General features: G+C 36.1%; 1 protein-coding gene across 1 annotated transcript in view; it reads left to right on the forward strand.

Moving 5' to 3' along the window:
* LOC131156225 (phospholipase D delta) overlaps nucleotides 1-23,087 on the forward strand; it is a 46,548-nt gene extending 23,461 nt beyond the window's left edge. Inside the window, exons 3-10 of the mRNA XM_058109747.1 lie at nucleotides 12,379-12,573; nucleotides 16,669-16,977; nucleotides 17,064-17,132; nucleotides 17,341-17,488; nucleotides 19,380-19,528; nucleotides 19,910-20,077; nucleotides 21,269-21,469; nucleotides 22,604-23,087. Coding sequence (XP_057965730.1) covers nucleotides 12,379-12,573; nucleotides 16,669-16,977; nucleotides 17,064-17,132; nucleotides 17,341-17,488; nucleotides 19,380-19,528; nucleotides 19,910-20,077; nucleotides 21,269-21,469; nucleotides 22,604-22,900 — 1,536 coding nt within the window. The 3' untranslated portion in view covers nucleotides 22,901-23,087. The remainder of the gene's footprint in view (nucleotides 1-12,378; nucleotides 12,574-16,668; nucleotides 16,978-17,063; nucleotides 17,133-17,340; nucleotides 17,489-19,379; nucleotides 19,529-19,909; nucleotides 20,078-21,268; nucleotides 21,470-22,603) is intronic.
* Nucleotides 23,088-24,092: the final 1,005 nt, after the last annotated feature.

Below are 24,092 nucleotides of genomic sequence, written 5' to 3' on the forward strand. Positions count from 1 at the left end.
GACCTATCATTGAGTTTAGGTCTTCCATTTTACCCAATTTCTGAACATGGTATCAAAGCGTGATCCAAACAAAACCCTACTCTCCTCAGCCGTTGCCGGAAAACACCATTCCCGCAGCTGTCCTTCCTAGATTCACCTCCATCCCATATTATTCATACACCCATAAAAGGACACCCCCCCCGATGACTCACCCCACAAAATCCCATTGCTGGAGGGCCTGGGCAAAATTCCGGCAGGGCTGACCCCGCGGGCTGGAGCATGAGTGAATTTCCGGCCACCTTTTGCTTTTTTTTCCTATGCCATGCTCTGATTCCTTCTCTAGACTATATTATCAAGCTGCTGGGTCAGTTTTTTGGCTAAAAAATTCAACCTTTTCCGACTATGCACTTGCGGCATTCCGTTAATGTCTGTTCAAGGCTTGTGAAGGCTTTTTTTGCGACTTTTTTTTTGGAGCTATGGCAGCATTCTTATGTTCAATTGTGAGGCTGTGGCAGTGCTATCATCTCTGTCGGTGACTTGTTCACCTCGTCCATGGCAGTGTGGCACCCAACGAATGGTTGTATGATGCTTTGTGAAGCTGTTTGTCAATTGTTATTGAATCTATTGGGTCTGAAATGGTGGGATTTGCTGTGTTTTTTGATTCACTATTCTAATTCTTTCCATATACCAAAATATCAAGCTGTTGGGCATGTGTTTTTGCTCTAAGATCCATTCTTTGTTGTGACAAGGCACTCATGGTAATTCGTTAGTTGTTGTTCGGTGTTAGTGACGATCATTGGTGACCTTCTTGGGGCAGTGGCAGTGCTCGTAAGCTGTTTTATTATTATTATTATTATTATTATTATTATTATTATTATTATTATTATTTATTTAATTTCTTTTTTTGTGTGAGTCTGTGGCTGTGTTACTTTCTTGGGGCTGCATCTGAGGTTGTTGGTGATTGGTTCATGGTAGTTTTTGTCAACGGAACAGCAAACAGCAAAGCAAAAGATTTATTCCCTTACTTCAGCCCACATTTATTTCCTTATATTTCAATTCATTATTTTGTACAGTTAGCCTATATTTAGTTTACATGTATAGGGCTTGACAGATTGTAGTTTACTTGTATTGGGCTAGAATAATGCTAGACCTTATTTACTTTCCATGTTTAGCATTCTTGTAAAGTCTATATATAATATATAGAACTCAAGGCCAATTCATTCGGCCATTCACTAAATATTTGACATGGTAACAGAGCCAGCCGAATGCGAAGTCTTTTTTTTCCCCTTGATTTTTTGTCTTCTCGGATTCGTGGCTGTTGTGGTTTTTTTTCTCTTCTAGAATTTTTTATCTGTTCTTTCGGTACGTCTGTGGCTGCGTGGCTGTCGGCACAGCACGTTTCTGGGTTGCCATTTATTCCTCCAGTTTCTGTCCTTGTGATTCTCGGCAAGCAGGCAACAGTTTTCTGTTGCTGTTTGTGACTTTCGGCAAGCAGGCACAGCAGGTTTCTGGTTTGCCACTTATTTCTCCAATTTCTGTTCTTGTGCTGCTCGGCAAGCAGGCAACAACTTTCTGTTGTTGTTTGTGACTCTCGGGAAGCAGGCAATAGCTTTCTGTTGCTGTTTCTGGCACTTATCTTCTCGGTGCAGCAGTTTTTTGGTTCAAGATTTAATTTTAGTGCCAGCAGGTTGTTCTTGGTTTTTCTTTGTACCTGCGTTGTTTATTTTGGACTTCTAGCTTTTGCGGTGGTCTGTTTTTTTTGGCAGTCTGTTTTTTTTGGGCTTCTCGATTTTCTCCATTATTTAGCATGGACTCCGCACCTATGTGCGCCAAGTTTACAGGCAACAATTATTCTACGTGGGCTTTTTAGTTTGAACTTTTCCTGAAGGGAAAAGATCTTTGGGGTCATATTGATGGCACGGATTGTGCACCCAATCTTGATAAATCCAAGGAGTCCGCAGCTTGTCCTTCATGGGCTGTGCTTGGTGCCAAGGATTCATCAGCTTATCCTTCATGGTCTGTGCTTGGTTCTCGGATTATGTCTTGGCTTCTTGGTTCGGTTGAGCCACATATTGTCCCCAACTTGCGACCTTATTGCACCGCTCAATCCATGTGGACTTATTTAAAAGTAGTATATCATCAAGATAATGGTACTCGTCATTTTCAGTTAGAGCATGCGATTGCCATGTTTCAACATGACAATCGTTCCATCCAAGACTATTATTTGGGGTTTCTGACTCTTTGGAATGAATATTCTGATTTGGTTATTGGGGATGTTCTTGTGGCTTCTCTTCCCATTATTCAACGTCTCCACGAGACTAGATGTCGTGATCAGTTTCTTATGAAACTCCGCCCCGAGTATAAATCTGTTTGCTTGTCTCTGCTAAATCGCTCTCCTGTTCCTTCTCTGGATGTTTGTTTTGGTGAGTTACATCGTGAAGAACAATGACTTAGTACTCAAGTTACACTGGCACAATCTCATGGTAGTTTCGGGTCTGTCCCTGTGGCTTATGTTGCTCAACGACGAGGATCACCTGCGCATTCTAGCACCTTGTAGTGTTTTTGTTGCAAAGAATTTGGACATATCAATGCTAATTGTTCCAAGAAATTGTGCTCTTATTGTAAGAAGGGTCACATTATCAATGATTGTCGTATCCGCCCGCAGAATCGTCAAGCCCAGGCATTCTAGACTTCTATTTGTGCATCCCCCACAGTGATTTTTGCAGCCCCTGGCTCTTTTTTAGGTGACTTCTTTGTTCCTGCACCTCCTTTGGCGAATTACTGCACACCCGAAATGGTGCAACAGATGCTAATTTTGGCATTATCAGCAATGGGGCTCCAAGGTAACAATTCTACTAATCTCTGGTATGTGGACTCGGGTGCCTTTAATTACATGACGAATAATCCCACTACCTTGTGTCATGTTCGGCCCTACGCTGGTCAATATGCTATTCATACTGCCAATGGCAGTTCTTTGCCAAGAGCTGCTATTGGAGATGCATCTTCTAAGTTCACTAATGTGTTTCTTGCTTTCAACTTTCCACGAATCTTATTTTTGTTGGTCAATTAGTTGATAACAATTGTGTTGTTAATTTTTCTGGTAATGGTTGTGTTCTGCAGGACCAGGTAACGGGGGAGCCGATCGCGAAGGGACCTAAACTGGGGCGCTTGTTTCCACCACTTTTGCATGTTCTAGCACGTTCTCCAGTTTCTTCTATTAAGTATTTTGCTTGTAATAATGTTTTAGATCTTAGTATGGTGTGGCATTGTCGTTTAGGGCATCCCAATACTTAGATCTTATCTCATGTATTGAACTCTGGTTTACTTGATGATAAAGAATTTTCTTCTTTATCTCTTGAGTGTGCCTCTTGCAAACTTGGTAAAAGAAAAACTCTTCCCTTCCCTTTGCATGCTAGTAGAGCTTCTCATTGTTTTGATCTTATCCATAGTGATGTTTGGGGACCTTCCCCGGTTAGTTCACATGAAAAATTTATATACTATGCGACTTTCATTGATGATCATAGCAAATTTACTTGGGTCTACTTTCTTCGCTCTAAATTTGAGGTTTTTCGTACTTTCACTGAGTTTTTAGCGTATGTTGACAATCAATTTTCTGCTTCTATTAAGACATTACCCACAAATTCTGGTGGTGAATATGTGTCTATTGAATTTCAGGCATTTTTGGCTTCCAAAGGCATTATTCATCAACATTCATGTCCTGGTACTCCCCAACAGAATAGAGTAGCCGAACAGGAAAATCGTCATCTCCTAGATGTGGTCTATACTCTTTTGCTGGAATCCTCTGTTCCATCCTTGTTCTGGGTTGAGGCTTTGAAAACTGCTACTTGATTAATCGTTTACCTTCTCAAGTCCTACTCATGGAGTCTCTCTATTTTTGTTTATTTGCTAAGTAACCTAGTTACAATAGCCTTCGTAACTTTGGTTGTGTATGTTTTGTTCATTTACCTCCTCATGAGCGACATAAATTATCTGCTCATTCTGTTCGTTGTGCTTTCTTGGGATATAATGTGTGTCAAAAGGGATTTGTTTGCTATGATCCTACATTACATCGTACACGCATTTGTAGGAATGTTATTTTCTTTGAAAGTCAACAGTTCTTTCTTGTGTCCTTTGTACCCTTCTCTCCTATTGTGATTCTCTTCTCTTTTAAGGAGCAGTTTTCGGATCCTCATCTAGTCAGTTCTTGTTTTAAAACAAGTATTGTGTATATGCGGCACCCCCGCCCACAGTCTCTTTCGGTAGCTCATCTGATATATGGTCCTACCACGCTCCAGATTTAGTTAGTTGCAGCACCTATAGAGCCTTTGGTACGTTGCTCTTCTCAAGTGTTTGTACCCCCGGACAAGTATGGGTTTCCCTCTTCAAGTTCTGGTAACTCTATTTCAGCTCTTATTGCTGCATTGTTCAATTTAGATATTCCCACTTCCTACTCACACGCTGCCAAGCATGATTGTTGGCGACAAGCTATGTAGGAAGAAATTGCCGCTCTAGAGGCCCTTCACACCTGGGACATTGAGCCTTGCCCTCCCACCATTGTTCCTCTAGGTTGTAAATGAGTTTATCAGTCAAGGTCCGATTGATAGAAGTCTAGATCGTTACAAAGCTTGCCTTGTTGCACTTGGTAATAATCAAGAATATGGCGTCAATTATGAAGAGACCTTTGCTCCTGTGGCTAAGATGACTATTGTTCGTACGATTCTGGCTATTGCTGCTTCCAGTGAGTGGTCACTACATCAGATGAATGTCAAGAATGCTTTTCTTCACGGGGATCTTAAAGAGTGTATTTATATGAAGCCACCCCTAGAATTGTTTCCCTCTCCAACTTCACATGTGTGTAAGCTTCGTCGTTCTCTTTATGGTCTCAAACAAGCTCTGAGGGTTTGGTTTGATAAATTCCACACACTTTATTACAATTTTCATTCAAGCAGAGCAAGTATGACACTTCATTGTTTCTTTAAAAATCAGACATGGGAATTGTTGTTCTTTTGGTTTATGTTGATGATATTGTGATTATTGGTTTCGATTCTGCTTTACTTGCTCAGCTCAAGACTCATTTCTCAGAGTCCTTTCATAAGAAAGATCTTGGGTCTCTCACATTTTTTTTGGTCTTGAGGTGAATTGTAGTCCCTCAGGTATTTCACTCAATCAACATAAGTATACTAGTGACTTGGTGGCCATAGCTGGCCTTCAGAAGGGTATTTCTGTTGATACTCCCATGGAATTAAATGTCAAGCTTCGCAAAGAGGAGGGTGACTTACTTGCTGATCCTAGTTTATATTGGAAGTTAGTGGGTAGTCTTGTCTATCTCACCATTACTGGATCAGACATTTCTTTTGTTGTTCAACAAGTCATCCAATTTCTTCAGATTCCTCGTCATCTTCATTTGGCTTCTGTCCATAGGATCATACGCTATGTTCAGGGCACTTCTGCCCGTGGTTTATTCTTCCCTGCAGGCAATTCTACTCGCCTTGCTACTTATAGCGATGCTGATTGGGCTGGTTGTGCGGATACATGTTGCTCCATCATTGGTTGGTGTGTGTTCTTAGGTGATGCATTAATCTCTTGGAAGAGTAAGAAGCAAGACAGAGTTTCTAAGTCATCGACGAAATCTGAATACCGGGCAATATCTCTTGCTTGTTCTAAAATTATTTGGCTTCGAGGTTTGCTTGCTGAGCTTGATATTTTTGAGACCGATCCTACACCACTACTTTGCGATAATACGAGAGCTATCCTGATCACAATCAATCCTGTCTATCATGAGCTCACAAAGCATATTGAAGTCGATTGTCACTCTATCCGAGAAGCATTTGAAACTCATGTTATCACTCTTCCACACTTTTCCACTGAATTACAAATTGTGGATATCTTCACCAAGGCTCTCACTTGTCATTGACATTGCTTCCTAAGTAGCAAATTGATGCTTGTTGATCAACACGAATCAATTTGAGGGGGGCTGTCAACGGAACAGCAAACAGCAAAGCCAAAGATTTATTTCCTTACTTTAGCCCACATTTATTTCCTTATATTTCAATTCATTATTTTGTACAGTTAGCATATATTTAGTTTACATGTATAGGGCTTGACAGATTATATTTTACTTGTATAGGGCTAGAATCATGCTAGACTTTATTTACTTTCGATGTATAGCATTCTTGTAAAGTCTATATATAACATACAGAACTCAAAGCCAATTCATTCGAAAATTCACAAAATATTTGATAGTTTTGGCTGTTCACCTCTCCAATTGTTCTAGTGCTGAATGTTGCTTTCTTGGGGCTACGTGTGAGTTTCTTATAATCATTGGTCTGAGTTTGTGAATGTTGCGATGGCGTTTGCTAATCCCAAAAGTATGATTCCTTTGTTAGTCACTTGTTTGAGTGAACCACTTAGTATGAGTATATCAGAGGAGGAGTATTCAAGGTTTCTATAGTATCAACTGTCTTAACAAGCATCTTATCACATTGTTCCTTTTGCCCAGAAAGGTAGTCCTACAATCTGCATGTCATCGGTATCCTTCCTACTAGTCCTTGGATTATCGATTCTTGCTACCACTGACCATATAACAGGTGCAATCAACTTCTTTTCTGATCTCCAATATCCTAAGAATCTCCCTCAAGTTACACATGCTGATGGGTTCACTACTGCTGTTAAGGGGATAGGAATAGTAAATCCTACTCCTATCTCTCTTTTCTTCTACTTTATACATTTTTAAATCTCCTTTCAATCTTATGTCAGTTAATAAGCTTACAAAGTCACTAAATTGTGCTATCACATTCCTTCTTGATTCTGTGGTTATTCAGGATGTGAAGACGGGAAATACAGTTGGCATAGGATGTAAGGCTCGTGGACTTTACTACTTTGAGTCAGCGCCTTCTACACCCATTGCCTGCACAGTCACAGCTACACCACTTCAAATCCATTGTCGCCTTGGTCATCTGTCCTTGGAGAAGTTGAAACAGCTAGTTCCTACATTGAGTTTCGTATCTAATCTTGAGTGCGAGTCCTATTAATTGGGCAAGCATCATCGTGTTCCCTTTGCTTCTTGGGTCGACAAACGTGTGGTTAGTCCTTTCATGCTTGTCCATTCTAATATTTGGGACCCTAGTCATGTGACATCAGAATTGGAGTTTCAGTACTTTGTTACATTTATTGACGACTATTCTAGGATGACTTGGTTATATTTAATGAAAGATTGTTCCGAGTTGTTTGGTATTTTTTGTGCTTTTTGTTCCCAAATAAAGACTCAATTTGATATGCCAGTCAAGACACTTCTTAGCGATAATGCTGAGGAGTACTTCAGTACCCAATTCAGTACTTATATGGCTAACTCTGGTATGACCCATCAGTCCTCTTGTGCTCACACTCCACAGCAAAATGGAGTTGCAGTGCGGAAAAACAGACATAGGCTTGAAGTCACTCATACCCTGTTGTATCTAATGAATGTCGCCAAAGTCTTTTAGAGTGATGCTATGCCCACATCTTGCTCCCTCATCAATAAAATTCTATCCTATTCCCTTGGTGGTAAAATCCCATGTTCCATTATCTTTCGTAAGGCTCCTTTGTTCTCCCTTCCTCCTCGTATATTTGGCTATGTGTTCTTTGTCCATCAGTTATCTCTAGGAATGGATAAGTTGGATCCTCGTGCTATCAAATGTATTTTTCTGGGCTATTGCTGTACTCAAAAGGGATATTGATGTTATAGTCCTACTTTACTCGATTCTTTTGTCTCTGCTGGTGTCACCTTTTTTGAGTCTACACCACATTACCTTGATTTCTTGAGTTCTGTTGACCTTGATGAGTCCCTTTCTTTGTGCTGCCTTCCAGATCCAAATCTAGTATCAGTGCCTAATCCTCCTATATCTTCATCCAGTTTTAGTCATTCTCATCGCTTGAATCATCCCAATTTGTAGGTATACACATGGCAACTCAAGGGGGAAGTGCCTCCAACTTCTTCTACTGTCTTGGATGGTCTTATTTCTCATGATGTTGATCCTCCAATAGCTTTTCAAAAAGGAAAACACACTTGTACCCAACATGCGATCTCTAATTTTGTTTGTTATGATTTCTTGTCACCCTTTTATTACTGTTTTGTTAGTACTTTGTCTTCTGTTGTTCTTCCAAGATCTATTTCTGAAGCCCTATCCCATTTTGGGTGGAGGATGGCAATGGTTGAAGTGATGCATGCACAACATGATAATGATACTTGGGATTTGGTACCTCTTTCTCCTGATAAGTCTATGGTTGGTTGTCCCTGGGTGTACAATGTGAAAGTCAATCCTGATGGTTCCGTGGTTCATCTGAAGGCGGGTCTTGTTGCTAAGGGGTATACTCAGGTGTATGGTTTGGATTATTTAGACACATTCTCCCCGTTTGCTAAACTTGCCTCAGTACTTTTGTTCATTTATTTAGCCACCACTTGTCATTGGTCTCTACATCAGTTAGATGTGAAGAATGCTTTTCTACATGGTGATCTTCATGAGGAGGTATATATGGAGCAACCCCTTGGGTTTGTTGTCGGCTCAAGAAGTCATTGTATGGATTAAAACAATCTCCGTGAGCATGGTTTGGCTGTTGTAGTGCTGTATTACTTGAGTTTGACCTTTATTGGTGTGCAGTAGATCACTATGTATTTTATCGTCATACTCCATTAGGTAGTATTTTGCTTATTGTATATGTGGATGACATTGTGATCACAGGTGGTGTTGATGATCGCGGCATTCAGGACATAAAACTTTTTCTACAGAGTAAGTTTCAGACCAAAGACTTGGGACCATGAAGTGCTTCATGGGTATAGAAGTATCAAGATCTCGTACGAGAACTATCCTATCACAGAGAAAGCGTGTTCTTAATCTTTAAGATGAGACGGGGCTGTTGGGATCGAAACCTGTTGATACACCCATGTATCCCAATAGTAAGTTAATGCTAGATATAGGTGATTTGTTGCCTAACCTAGGACGGTACTAGAGATTTGTTGGAAAGTTGAATTATTTTAGTCACTCAATCAGATATATCCTTCGCAATAAGTGTTGTGAGTTAGTTTCTCGATTCCCCGAGAACAAGTCACTAGGATGTAGTAATTTGAATTTTGAGATATCTCAAAGGTGCACTAGGGAGAGGTCTCTTATATTGGGATCAAGATCACACATATTTAGGGATATATAGATGTAGATTGGGCCAGATCACCTTCCAATTGAAGATCCACAGCCGACTATTGTATCTTTGTTGGTGGTAATTTGGTGTCTTGGAAAAGTAAGAAACAAATTGTGGTTGCTAGGTTGAGTGTTGAGTCAAAGTATAGGGCTATGGCGCACACTACATGTGAACTTGTTTGCCTGAAGAACATGTTGAACGAAGGGGCTTTCCACATTTTCAGCCTATGGAGTTGATGTGTGATAATCGAGCTGCTATTCATATTGTCTCCAACCTTGTCTTGCATGAGCGGACAAAGCACATTGAAGTTGATTGCCACTTTATTTGAGAGGAAGTTGTACAAAAGCTCATTATGACCACTTATGTGAAGTCTGAGTTTCAGCTTGCTGATTTGTTTACTAAGGCCTTGGGAGGTGCTCGTGTGAAACTCATTTGTAACAAGCTAGGAGCATATGATATATATGCTCCACCTTGAGGGGGAGTGTTAATGGTTATTTAGTCTTTTAGCATTATTATTGTTATTATGTGTTAAGAGTTTTGTTAGTATTAAGTGTGAGTTAGTAAGCGTATTATGATAATTCATATTGCACTTGCAACATATTATAAATAGAGGGAGAGGACTATCATTGAGTTTAGGTCTTCCATTTTACCCAAATACTGAACAATACTAAAATAACATATTCTCTTTTATCAACATCTATTATCCATGATTTGCTAAGGTTATTTCATAAGAGTTTCTACATCTTTCTTAGCATGTGTAGAGTTTTTGGTGATACAAAGTTAACATTAAGGCTACATACTTAGCAAAGATTTTATCCTAATACGTGGATGAAGTTGCACAAATCCTTTTCTGCTGACATCTTTTTTTGAATAGTGAGGCATGGTGCCTTTCCTTGGAACCTTGAGCCGCTGAATTATATTTTATTGGTAGTCATTCGACTTGAACCAACTATAATGATATCAATCTTGTGTCTAAATTTCCATGCTAATTACAGCTCATTGTTTTTTTTCTTCCATTGCTATATAGTTGAGAACCTTTCTTTCAAAAGAAAAAAAGAAGGAAAAAAAGGAGAAAGAAATAAAAAAGCAGCACATTACATGAAAAACCATAATATATTTTCTAAGTTGATTGGCCATTGATCTTGGAACAATTTTGCACTATATATGATAGTTTCATAATTTTGAATAAGTTGTGTAGAAGAGAATAATTATTGAACTGTTGGTACTATGGTGCTTCTGATGGTTTTTGGATGGTATTCAGTTATAGAAAACACAACACCTAGTGCATAAGGCTCCCACACTATTTCAAGGGTCTAAGGACGGCTTCTTGTAGGCAGTGTTGCCTCCACATTAGGAGAGCTGTTTTCCTAATTTGAACAGATAAACCTATAACCTTCATATCTTGATGTTAGATCCTTGCCGTTTGATTTTTTCGATCATATGCTTCTTCATATTTCTGTTGAATAGAACTTGGAAGTATTAAAAAGGATGATGTTTTGGCTCGTTCAATCTATTCTGGCCCTGTCCTGGATATTATGTTTTATGTTAGTCATATAATCCTTCTCAGCATATATGTCAGACAATATCATTTATATAATGCATATACTTACTAACATAAGCTTGTGCCCCTTCTCATTTGGAGTGCGAAAATTGGCATGTGCCAATGTTCTATGTCTCTGTTGCCCATGACCAAGACATCAAATTGATTCTTGCTATTTTCATGCCTGTGAAGCACTGATACTTTCATGCCATATTTTCTGTAATTTTGTATCAGATACTAAATTACTAATACTTATTGTATACTTCTCAGATACATGTCATATACTTCACAAGTGTGCCTGATACTTCAATAATGTATTTTGATTCGTCCACAATGTTTTTGATGTCTTTTTATATTGGAACAGTGTATCCTATACTTATTTGCAGATCTTTTTCACATTTAAAATACATCAGCCTGCATTTGGAAGCATGGATTTGAATTTGTATGGACATTGATGAAGGTCAATATAATCTTGTATCATGATTTGTTCGATCAACAGAACTCCAAAGTCCATAAATCTCAACTTCATGCTCCCAAACCCAATGCAAATGTTTTTTAACTTGTAGTCAGAAAACTACTAATATGTGCATGACATCCTTTTCTATATTAAAATATTATTTTTTTCAAATTGTTAAATGACTGAAGGAATCAACATGAAGCATGATGAAAAAATAGAACATTATTTATATCCTTGTACTTCAATTTATTTCACATTTTGTTTAACCCTTTTGAGACTTCTTGTATGTGTTTTAGATAAACATAGTAAGAACAAGATATTAGTGTGTGATGAAAAAATATATACTTAAATATAAATGAATCCTAACTGTATCAAATTTCACATTGTAAAAATTGTTTTATCTGTGTATCCCTGAATCCATATTCATGCTTCATAATTCCATGTCCTAGGAGTTTGCTTTTTTTTCACTTAGTGCACACAGATATTTACATTGTAGCTATACTGATTCCTTTATTGATGTTTTTATCAACTTGAATGATGACAATTTTGAAACTTTTTTTCCATATGAAAAGCATCAACTGGATTTAAAGAGGGCTTATGCACAAAACCTTTTCACTTGCTTGCATGTCAAGTTTGTGTTGCACTAAAGAACCATTCAAACCAAAAATTGGGCGTGACTCATGAGTGCCCAACAATAGATTTTGTTTGACACACCCCCTTGCATGGAGGCCTACTGGTTGAAAAGCATGGCTAAAACACAGGGTGCCAACAGCTTGCCATTTGAGATTTGGGTAGACAGCTACATAATGCTTTCAGACCCCTCATAACATCAAAATTAATTTTGACAAATCCACTGCTAGGTTGCTTCTATTGTCTGCGTTGCGGCTTCAATCATTAAGTGAGGGCCCAAGATTGAGGATGACCAGAATTTGAACATTGGAGTTCTGGTCAATGAAGATCTGATTTCGTATTAAATAACTCAACTTATAGCTTATGCAGTTAGGTCCAGACCCAAGAAAGCATTTTATTATTTGACAAGTAGAAAAATCAATAGCACAAATGCTGGCTTGAAATCTTTCTGAAATCTGAAAAATGAGTTACTTGTACAAACATTGGTTAAACATATTATTTTTCTTCAGTAATCTTTGTTTTTACTTTCTTTCCAAGAGATATGTATGTGTTTGTGAACAGAAACAACATGCTGAAGTTGCTTTTCAAACTCTTTTTCCAGGTTGTTGGAACCATGTTTACACACCATCAGAAATGTGTGCTTGTAGATACACAGGCATCTGGTAATAATCGAAAGATAACTGCTTTTATAGGAGGTTTAGATCTCTGTGATGGCCGTTACGACACACCTGAGCATCGACTATTTCGGGATCTGGACACTGTATTTAAGGATGATTTTCACAATCCTACATTTCCTGTGAGTGGTTTGACCTCTGATTTTATTCTGTGTTCTCTGGTAGAACTCTAGTTTTATCTGTATATGATTTAAGTGCTGTAAGGATTTTCACATTCTGTGGTTGTCTCATAAGCAAACTGGACTGAGGCAATAGTGTGAAATATCATGTGATTTAACAATGAAATGATAATGTCAAAAGAACTAATGGCATAATATACTAAAGAGAGGGTATTCAGTCAGACTGTCACTGTTCCCTGACACCCATTATGGTTCTAGTTTTTGTGTGATCTATTTGGGACCTATAGTTAATAGTAAGTTAATAGGAAAATAACAGCAGCTGTTATGTGGTGTGTCCATCCCCCAGAATATTTCTCATTTAAACTACTTGCTTAAATCTCTGATGTTTTGTATTCAAGGTCATATTTCCTCTTTTTCTGGGGAAATTTCTTTCATTTCCTCATTAATATCCTTATGTTTAAAGTCATGCACCTCTTTAAAAAACTCGCCTAAGTATTATTGAAATACCCTCTCATTTCTGTATAGATCTCCTTTTCTTATTTGAATTACAGTTATAAAAATGGATTTTAAGAGCTCCAAAATTGAAATTCAATGCTTCATATCATTAATTTGATGGTCAAGAATAAAGATATGGCTGAATAGCGAACTAATAGAGATGGGTCAGTACATCTGTTTGTTAATCTCTTTAGTTTATAAATAGGAAAAGGAAAAAAAAACATGTCATGATGTTTGGATTTTATTTGCTTGTAAATAAACAATTTCAATTGCCTATTTCTTTTTTGAGAATTCTTCTCGCATGTATTCTTGTTTATTTGGTTAGAAATTATCTAGTAAGATTTTGTGTGCACCAAATAGCTCTCAAGCTTAGAATACATATGATCCAAGTAAATAGATTGCCTGTTCTTGCACATTATCCCTGTATTAAAGGTTTGCTATTGAAGGCTTTTTTAGAAGAAGAATAACCATTCTTATTGAATTTCAAGAGAGACGATTACAAGATAAATAGTAGAGGAAGACCACCAAATTAGGAAGGCCACAAAATCGGCAAATCAAATCACCACAAAATCAGCAAATCAAATCAGCAGATCTCTAAGCTAGAAAACAGGAAATTGAAACTACTAGAATCTGAAATAGTAATTTCAGATTTTATTCAAAAAATAAAATTTCCCAATTTATTTCCTAGAAATCTGACACCCCCCACCCCCCAAACAAGTTGGAGCGTAGATATCTATCATGCCCAACTTGCTTACAAAGAGCTCAAAACTAGGTCTGAAAGTCCGCTGGTGAAGATATCGGCTATTTGTTGAGTAGTAAGAACAAAAGGCGTGCAAACAACTCCACTATCAATCTTCTCTTTTATGAAGTGTCTGTCAATCTCTACATGCTTTGTGCGATCTTGTTGTACAAGATTTTGAGCCATACTTATGGCAGCTTTGTTGTCGCAATACAACTTCATTGGCATATTCACTGGCATCCACAGATCTTCAAGAATTCTCCTCAGCCATAGCATCTCACAAACTCCATTAGCTATAGCCCTATATTCTGCCTCGACATTGCTCCTTGCAACCACATTTTATTTCTTTCTTCGTCATGTGACCATATTTTCCCAGACATAAGTATAGTATCGTGACGTGAATCTCCTGCCAATAACTGAGCCTGCCCAATCGGCATCAGTGTATGCCTCTATGTTCTGCTGTGTGGTCTTTTGGAAGAGTAAACCCTTGCTTGGTGCACTTTTCAAGTATCAGAGAATCCGATAAACTGCTTCAAGATGTTTCTCGTAGGGTGAATGCATAAACTGGCTTACCAAACTCACAGCAAACGCAATATTGGGCCGTGTATGTGATAAGTAAATTAACTTTCCCAGCAACTTTTGATACCGAGTTGTATTCACTGGATCACCTTCCTTGTCATCTCCAAGTTTCTGATTGGGAGCATAACCAACAAACACACAATTTTGTGGCTCGGGGTTCAAGTTTTCCTCGATTATGACTATGAATATGAACAAAAGCGGTACAACCAAATATCTTTAGTGGTAAAGAAGAAGACAACCGATTTGTTGGATAAAACTTATGAAAAACATTAAAAGGTGTTTCAAAGCTTAAAACCTTATTAAGTGTTCTATTTATGAGATATGTAGCAGTAAGAATGACTTCACCCTAAAGATATTTAGGTACCTGATTGGTAAAAAGCAATGCCTGAGCTACTTCCAATAAGTGTTTGTTTTTCCTTTCAGCCAAACCATTTTGTTGCGGAGTGTCGACACAAGAGCTTTGATGAACAATTCCTTTTTCAAGAAAAAAATTGGCCCAAAATGTTTTTGAAATATTCTCGACCATTATCACTCCGCAATATTTGAATATTTTTTTGAAATTGTGTTTGTACCATGGTGTAAAATTTTTTGAAAATTGTCTCCACTTCAAATTTTCCTTTATCAAATAAACCCAACTTAATCTCATGTGATCATCAATAATGGTCACAAACCATTTTTTGCCAGAATACGTAGATGTTCTACATGGGCCCTAGATATCATTATGAATCACAGTAAATGGTGTAGTTGGTTTGTAGGTTTGGGTGGAAAAGGATGCACGATGATGTTTAGCAAATTGACAAACTTCACATTGAAAAGAAGATGGACTCTTTCCGAAATAAAATGGAAAACAAGTATTTTAATTATTGAAAACTAGGATGGCCTAACCTATTATGTCATAACATGATATCATTATCTTTGAAAACAAAAACAGAATTTAAGCAAGTACTTTGACATTGGCTACTCGAGTTTGATTCATCGTCAAAATAATAGAGTCCATCTTTTTCTTTAGCACTGCCAATCATCCTCCCTGTGGTCAATTCCTGAAACTCACAATAAGAAGAGTAGAAATTAGCTTGACATTGATAATCAGAGGTAATTTTACTGATGGACAACAAATTGCAAGACAAATTTGGAACGTGGAGCACATTATGGAGAGTTAACAATGAAGTGAGTTTGATAGTTCCTATCCCGGAAATTACCGAGAGTGAACCATCTACAATTTTGTCCTTTTTATTGCCTGCACATGGACTGTAGGATGAGAACAATTTGGAGCAACTAGTCATATAATCAGTTGCACCAGAATCAATTATCCAATAATGAACATAATTAGGAATAACACCTAAAAACGCAGTAGCAAGAGAGTTACCCTTCTGTACCAAAGAACAAGACGGAGTTAAGTACAGTTTTGGAGATTGAAACAATTTGTATAGGTGCTCTAATTGCTCCTTGGTAAAAGGGACTGCATCTGAGTTGGTAGAAGGCTTCTGTGTCTCTTCGGACGTGGCTTGGTAGACGTGACTGTCACGTTTGGATTTTGGCTTCCAATTTGCTGGTTTATCATGAAGCTTCTAACACGTCTCCTTGTATGCGACGGTTTTTTGCAATGCTCGCACCATGGTTTCTTACGCCCATTGAGTTTTGTAACCGTGAGATAAAGGGCTGAATTCTGGGAATAGTAATCAGCAGATACAGACTTGGGAGGAATAGTGGGTTGGGCGGAATGGTTTCAGAAGTACCGGAAGAGTTGATAGGATTTCTTTCGGCACCGGTCATGCCAACTTATACAACATCATCAGAAGAAAGAACAGAATAGAAAAAAGGGCACGAGGCTCTGATACCATGAAGGATTTTTTAGAAGAAGAATAACCATTCTTATTGAATTTCAAGAGACACAATTACAAGATAAATGGTAGAGGAAGACCTCCAAATTAAGAAGGCCATAAAATCAGCAAATCAAAGCACCACAAAATCAGCAAATCAAATCAGCAGATCTCTAGCCTAGAAAACAGGAAACTGAAACTACTAGAATCTGAAATAGTAATTTCAGATTTTATTCAAAAAATAAAATTTCCTAATTTATTCCCTAGAAATCCGACGGTTATCTACCTCTTATCTGCAATTCTATCCTTGATATCTTTCTCTATAGTCCATGAACTGTAAAATCATTTTTTTTATCTGTATTAATGTTAGTATTAATTAATTAGTACCAGCTTAATGTGCTGCTGTAGTACCCTTTATTTTATTTTATTTTCCCTCTGTTTTTCATTCTTTTTTCCGTGCATTAGGCAGGAACCAAGGCTCCAAGGCAGCCATGGCATGACTTGCACTGCAAAATTGAAGGGCCTGCTGCATACGATGTCCTTATAAATTTTGAGCAGCGCTGGAGACGAGCAACAAAATGGACAGAGTTTGGGCTACGTTTCAAAAGGGTCTCTCATTGGCATGATGATGCATTATTGAAGATAGATCGTATCTCATGGATACTTAGTCCTGCCTTATCTGTTTCAAAAGATGGTATTTATACATCTGTTCCAGAAGATGATCCCTTCTTGTGGGTTTCCAATGACAATGATCCCGAAACCTGGCATGTTCAGGTACAACTATTTAAGCTTCTTGTTAAATGACATCTAAAAAAAAAAATCTTCATTAAGGAATATTTAGGTCTCTCTTACATTTGCAGGTTTTCCGCTCCATTGATTCTGGTTCGTTGAAAGGATTTCCCAAAACCATTGATCTTGCTGAGGCCCAGGTGCACATGCAAACCATTTGTCTTCTTTCTTTTTGCCATTTTGGATATAAAACAAAGTTCATGGTGACTGAAGTTGACAATGCTTCCAGATTCTAGCCATGACCTAGATTTCTAGTCAACATATTAGTGTATTTCAAAATTTCAACACTAAATGGTATTATGTGATATCACAGTGTTCTGTTTCTCAATGACAATTCTTCCACTGCAGAACCTTGTCTGTGCAAAAAATCTGTTGATAGACAAGAGCATTCAGACAGCATATATCCAGGCAATCAGATCTGCTCAACATTTCATATATATTGAAAATCAGTATTTTCTTGGATCATCATATGCATGGCCATCGTATGAGAATGCAGGTCAAAATTGTGTGCTCCTGGTATATTGCAAGATATTTAATATTGAAACAAAATTTTTACCATTGTGAAAATTCTATTTTATTTGTTTCTTGGGTGGACGTGACAAAATTTTATATGTTTCATGTGTTTTTACTATAAGACCTTATGCTTATTCAAATAGTTAAGGGGCTGTTTGGTGTCACTGTCAAAATATGAAAGAAGAAACAGAAACAAAAGCTGAAAACCAGAAACAAAAACTAAAAATTGAAAACTAGCAACCTATTTGGTGGATATTTCTAAAACTAAAAAAATTAAAAACTTGATTGATCAAATGCTCATTTTTGTTCTTGAATCAAATAAGAATTAAAATAATATGATTAAATTAATAAAAAAATACAAATGAAAATTAAAAATATTGCAAAAAATAAAAATTATTATACTTGTTTTACTGAATTATTACAATTTTGAATTCACTTTACAAGAATAATCTTATTGTACTTGACAATTAAAAAATAGTAAAAGTATATTTTAAATGGATTTATTTTTTAAAATTTTTTTATGTATATTTATTTTATTTATATTTTTAATTCATATCATTTTATTTTAATTTAGTTAATAATTATGTATAAAATGAATTTTTTAATGCACAAAAGTTATTTCTGAATATTAAAGTATTTTGGCAACAGGATGCTAAAACAGTTGAAAATTTATGGTTTTCAATTTTTTTAAAAACAGCTGAAAACTACCAACAGAAATAAAAAACTGGCAACGTAAACAAACACATTTTCATAGTCAGTTTCTTCGTTGTATAGAAATAAAGACAGAACAAAAAACATAAATGATACTAAATAGATCCCAAGTAATCCTAGTTGTCAAACTCGTCAAATCTTCTGTTAGATGGTGCGATTCAATTCGATTGACTAACATATCGATTCAAATCTAGCATGAAAATTGAAACAAGCAAGAATTGACCTTGAATCTTATGATAATCATTTAAATCTTGTGGTTCTCAATTCAATAAGCATTCACATCTGACCCAAATATAGTAGATCCAATTGGTTCCTAGTCAAACAACTTACGCCCAACTATTTAAAGACAAAAATTTGCTACTTTTGAATGCAAGAAGCTTCAAAAGATAAAACCTTTTCCAAGGGCCTGTAGAATCAAAATTCAAAATAGACAAAACTTTCTATTTTTTTAATCTCTCTTTTGAATTGTTTTCAAAATTTTAGTTTCCTATATTCTTTCTATAAAATTTGACAATTCCAATTTCCACAAAGTACCCATTTGTTTGATTCTCCTCAAGAATAGTTCTTATTTTGAATTTAGAAGTACTTATATATGGAGACCTTTTAATGTTTTTACATTTTAAAGGCGAATTACTTTTTTGCTCTCAACTTTCCAATAAATAGTACACTTTTTCATCCATACATTGATGTTGTATAAGTGTGCGTGTGATCATTCAATCTTCATCAATATACTTCATTTTTAATGTAATTTGTTTGTTGTTGATATGTACATAAATACAACAGGTCTTTAGAATTTGTGCTGCATCTTATGTTTTGATTTGATTCTGGATTCAAAAAATTAAGATTTTGGTTCTTGATTCATAAAATTAAGATTTTGGTTCAAGATTAGATTCTGATTCCACAATTATATAAATAGTTAAAATAGTTGAAATTCTTCTTGGAATTTACTAGTTATTTGCTACGGTTCCCTGTTTGTCTCTAGATTTTTTAGCAACTTAATACCGCAACTATTTGACGTTTTGACTTGACTGGTCTAACCATCTTTCACCTATGTTAGATTTATATTATTTTCTTTTCATTCAAAAAAAGAATATTTTTCCATTGATTTTTCATGAGGGATCAGGAACTAATGCTATAGTTTGCCTGATATGTTCATCCTTCAGGAGCTGACAATCTAATTCCAATGGAGCTAGCATTAAAGATTGTGAGTAAAATCAGAGAAAAAGAGAGATTCGCTGTTTATGTTGTCATACCGATGTGGCCTGAGGGTGATCCTAAAACTGCTACAGTGCAAGAAATTCTCTTTTGGCAGGTAATGTGGTTTTAAAAATCCTAATATTTTGAGTCACTAAATTTCTAGAAGCATTTAAGATGACAGAAGATGGTTGGTGGGTTCATAAAAATAACAAATGTTTTTTCTTTTGTCTCACAAGTCACAAGTCACTTTTTTCTCTAATAGCCTGCAAAATATTTTTCTCTTTTTATCTCTAAGCAAGAGTGTTCGTATTTGAACTGCTGATGATACTAAATTATTAATTATAAAAGTAACTGATTCACCAGATGTATACCATGTAGGAATGTTCATTTCAACAACTCAAAATCCTTTTGTTATAATATTATAGATTTTGTGAAGCTATAATAGTACAAGTTATGTAAAAGGACTGTATTTTGACTCCCTGTTTGCTTCCCGCAGAGCCAGACAATGCAAATGATGTATCAGATTGTTGCTCAGGAACTTAGATCCATGGAGGATAGTTCACACCCTTTGGACTACCTAAATTTCTATTGCCTTGGTAATCGGGAAGAAATGCCCAAGGAAAAGTCAAATGAAGTCAGTCAAGCTTCTGCTAATTCCATTACGGTAATTTTAATGTGGTTCATGAAGTTCTTTTAAAGAAAAAATAGAATTATTTTGTTCTTTTTGAAATCAAATTGAAATCCATCCTCAAGTCAGAAAATTTTGTCATTATTCTGTCATTACTTTAAATTTTGGTCTGTCAAGACTCTTGTAATATTGAATCTCTGTTCAAGTAGTGAATCCTAATTTCCATCAATTTAATGAGTTCAAGCAATAAATGCCATGCTCTAATAGAAGAACTAGTGAACCATATACCCTTCTGAATTTTTTTTCTATTAATTTGGGATTTTTTTTGGTTTCACTTCTTTTCTATATACTTCAAAACAACAAAGTAATGAATCTCATATTTTTTTAGTTTGCCTTCTACTGATGCTGACCATATTAATATTGTGACATTTGAAACAAGTAATTATCCCAGTGGTCCAAATAGTAGAAGAATTATAATCAAATTCCATTTTTTTACATTATTTGCGATGAATATCGCATTTCATTGATTACATAAACAACCCTTGGTTTGTTAACCATTTCTTTAAGCAACGTGAACAACAAGCGCTAAGTCCCACTAGGTGGGGTTGACTACACGAATCCTTTTTTGCCAATTCACCCATGTGAAAGCATTTTCCTTTTCTAACTTAAGAGCTATTAAATTCATCCTCACTATCTCATTTCATGTTATTTTAGGCCTACCCCTACCCCTTTTAATACCATAAATAATAACTAATGAACTCCTCACAGGTGCACTATTAGACCTGCGTTTCAAATGTCCAAACCATCTAAGTTGCCCCTCCCTTATATTGTCTTTGGTCAGTGCTATGCCTAGTTTATTGCGTGTATGTTCATTTTTTAATTTATCTTTCAATGTTATACAATTCTTCCATCTCAACATTTGCATTTTGGCAATTTTACTCCTTGTACATGTTTCTTAGTTGCACAACATTTTGATGCATAAAGCATGGCTGGCTTTATAGTTGTCTTATAGAACTTTCCTTTTAATTTTTAGGGCATTCTACGATCACACAACACACCTGACACACTCTTCCATTTTACTCAACTTGCTTTAACTCTAAACCACATCTTTAAATATAGTGAAATATTTCTCTTGGAAAATTATATAAACTGCTTGCGTTAATTTTCAATCACTACTGTATAACGGGCCTTAAATGTGTAACTATATCAATTATTATTTTTTCTCAGGTCTCAGACTCTCAAAAATTTGAGCGGTTTATGATATATGTTCATGCTAAAGGAATGATAGTAGATGATGAGTATGTAATATTGGGATCTGCCAATATTAATCAGCGGTCTCTGGCTGGTACAAAGGACACAGAGATAGCTATGGGTGCATATCAACCCTATCATACCTGGTCTGAGCAGAAGCAGCATCCAAGAGGCCAGGTAACAATTCATGTTTTTGTTCTACATCCTTTTCTCATTTTAGCAAATTTTTGGTGTCGTGGTGGTTTTTCAAGAGTATGTCATTAAAAACGAGAGAAACCTGTAATGAATGTCACACTAAATGAAGAAGTGCATTATAATTTATATGGTCTTTATTTATTTATTTTTTTCCGGAACATGTTTCAAATTTTTCTTCATAAAATATTTTCCTCTTCAATGCATGACAAAGCAAGTTAAAATGACTTTTCAGTGAGACCTACAGAACACCTGGGTTAAATGATGAACACTTTTTTGAAAAAATATAGAATATGCTTATGACATTGGAAATATGTCTCTCTTGAATCACTTTGTCTTTAACAAGCATCATTTGCTACCATATCCCTGTTGTCATGAGTTCTCACAAGATTGGGACATTGTCTTGTGTTTGAGTCTAGGAAGCACTGAGCACCAATATTGACACAGGACACAGATTGACAGGATACCAACACGGTGATACGGAGATTTTGTAAAAATAAGGTTTCGACATGTCTGGAATATGTTAGTTAATTAATAATAATATATTTAGGCATGTTTTTCCCTTTAAATGAAAAATATTGGGGTATTTTTAATTTAAAAAGAAATAGGCATCATTCATGCTCAATTATTAATTGCGTAATCATTAACAAGCTCATATCAGAGAACTCTTGTATTTTAAATTAAGCTAAATATGGTTGAATGATTCGAAGATCAACCTGAATTTTCCTAGTATGATCGTACAAAGTTGCAGTTTAAATTAAAACATTGAAACAACCATGCTTTCTCATGGTGAGAGGCATAAGAGAAGATTAGGCATTTGTTTGTGACTTGTGCATGATATGCCTAAAAAATGATTGCTTCATAATAGTGGTCATTTTACTGGAGATTTGAGCCCTTATGCAAGAGTCATGTTCATCTATTTACTCTCACCGACTTAGAGGGAGGAAGCTTCAGATAACCTGTGAGGTGTCCAGAAATTATCGCAACATTGCAAGTACTACGCTGCCACCTTAATTTCTGCTTGTTTACTTGGGTTTTTCTACATATTTGTCTCTTGTTTAGCTCTTACAAAAAAATATCCGCTCAATAACATAGCCGACATGATTAATGTCATTGCAGATCTATGGCTACAGAATGTCTTTGTGGGCAGAACACCTTGGTTTGGTAGAGGAGTGCTTGAAGGAGCCAGAGAGTGCAGAATGCGTAAAGAGAGTGAATGAGATTGCTGAAGAGAACTGGAAGAAATACACAACTGAGAATTTTACGCCATTGCAGGGCCACCTTCTCAAGTATCCAATGAAGGTAGATGCTGATGGGCAGATAAGCCCCCTGCCTGGACACGAGAATTTCCCAGACGCTGGTGGCAAAGTGCTTGGAACACATTCCCCTACAATTCCTGATATTTTAACCACATAATCGCCTGTCGCAAAGCCCATTTTATGCAGGACATTTGCTGTGCCTTAGTGGAGTGTTTGTGTGTAAATTTGCCCCCAACCTGACACCTTTTAAGCTGGTTGTGTTCCTGTTTGTAAATGTGCCCTCTAATGTATATTTGAAATGAAAAAAAGGTGAAAATAATAATGTTGTGAATTTTTTGCTTACACTCTTTTGAGTCCCAGCTCACTGCACCAAACAGACGTATAAACCGTTGAATCTGTTATTGTAAAAGAAAATTGATGGAATTAATATTGTTTGTTCAAATCCTTGCATTCAAAACGTACACGGATCCCTCGGCTCTGAAATGTTCTTGAACTCCCTCTGCCGCTTTCGGAATGAGGTTCTTCATGATCCTAATATAATATTTGGATTGTCAAATATGTATTTAAAACAATAGAATACATAATATATAGCTTTGATAATTAAAAAAAAAATAATGTGCCATCATTGTAGATAAAATGAAAATGTAAGAAAAAAAAGAAAAAAAATATTATTGTACAAGGCAAAAGACACTCATATTCTCTGAATTTGTTTAACTTTCATAAAGGTATCAAAAATTACATGAATTTTTCCTAAGATTTAAAAAATATCATAGACATTTCTTGAGAATTATCAAAAAGGCGCAAAAATCTCTTGAAAAGATTTGTCTTTTTTGTCAAATATAACGAGAGATTTGTCTTTTTGACAAACCTTAAAGAAGATCCTTAAAATTTTTTGAACTTCGAACGAAGTCAAGGTCAATGTCTTTTACCCTTTATAATATGAAGTAGACAAGAATTGACTATAGGCAAATATCATTTTAAGAATGTGTGTTTATATTTTATTTTAATTTTATTTAATAATATAATTTTTTGCATGAATAATGTTTTCTAATTATTACATTGTTATGTTACGCTCTGAGTCTTATTGTATGGAGGCTGGTGAAGTACTTGTCAAGATTATTTCATTGGGGAAACTGGAAATTGCAACTTCACACTCCAAATTATTGCTGACATCTTAAATGGTTCAATCACATAAAGCACGCAGTGGGAACATACGATGGTGGAAAATATAAATTTTCAAGACAAGAAGATTTTGACTGATTAACAAAGACAGTTTAAATAACTAAATGCGAGTTTAAGTTCAATCAACCCCTTAAAATTAATATCAGGAATAGAACCGACCCTTTTTC

The sequence above is a fragment of the Malania oleifera genome, chromosome 1 (assembly GCF_029873635.1).
Source record: "Malania oleifera isolate guangnan ecotype guangnan chromosome 1, ASM2987363v1, whole genome shotgun sequence".
Lineage (NCBI taxonomy): Eukaryota > Viridiplantae > Streptophyta > Magnoliopsida > Santalales > Ximeniaceae > Malania > Malania oleifera.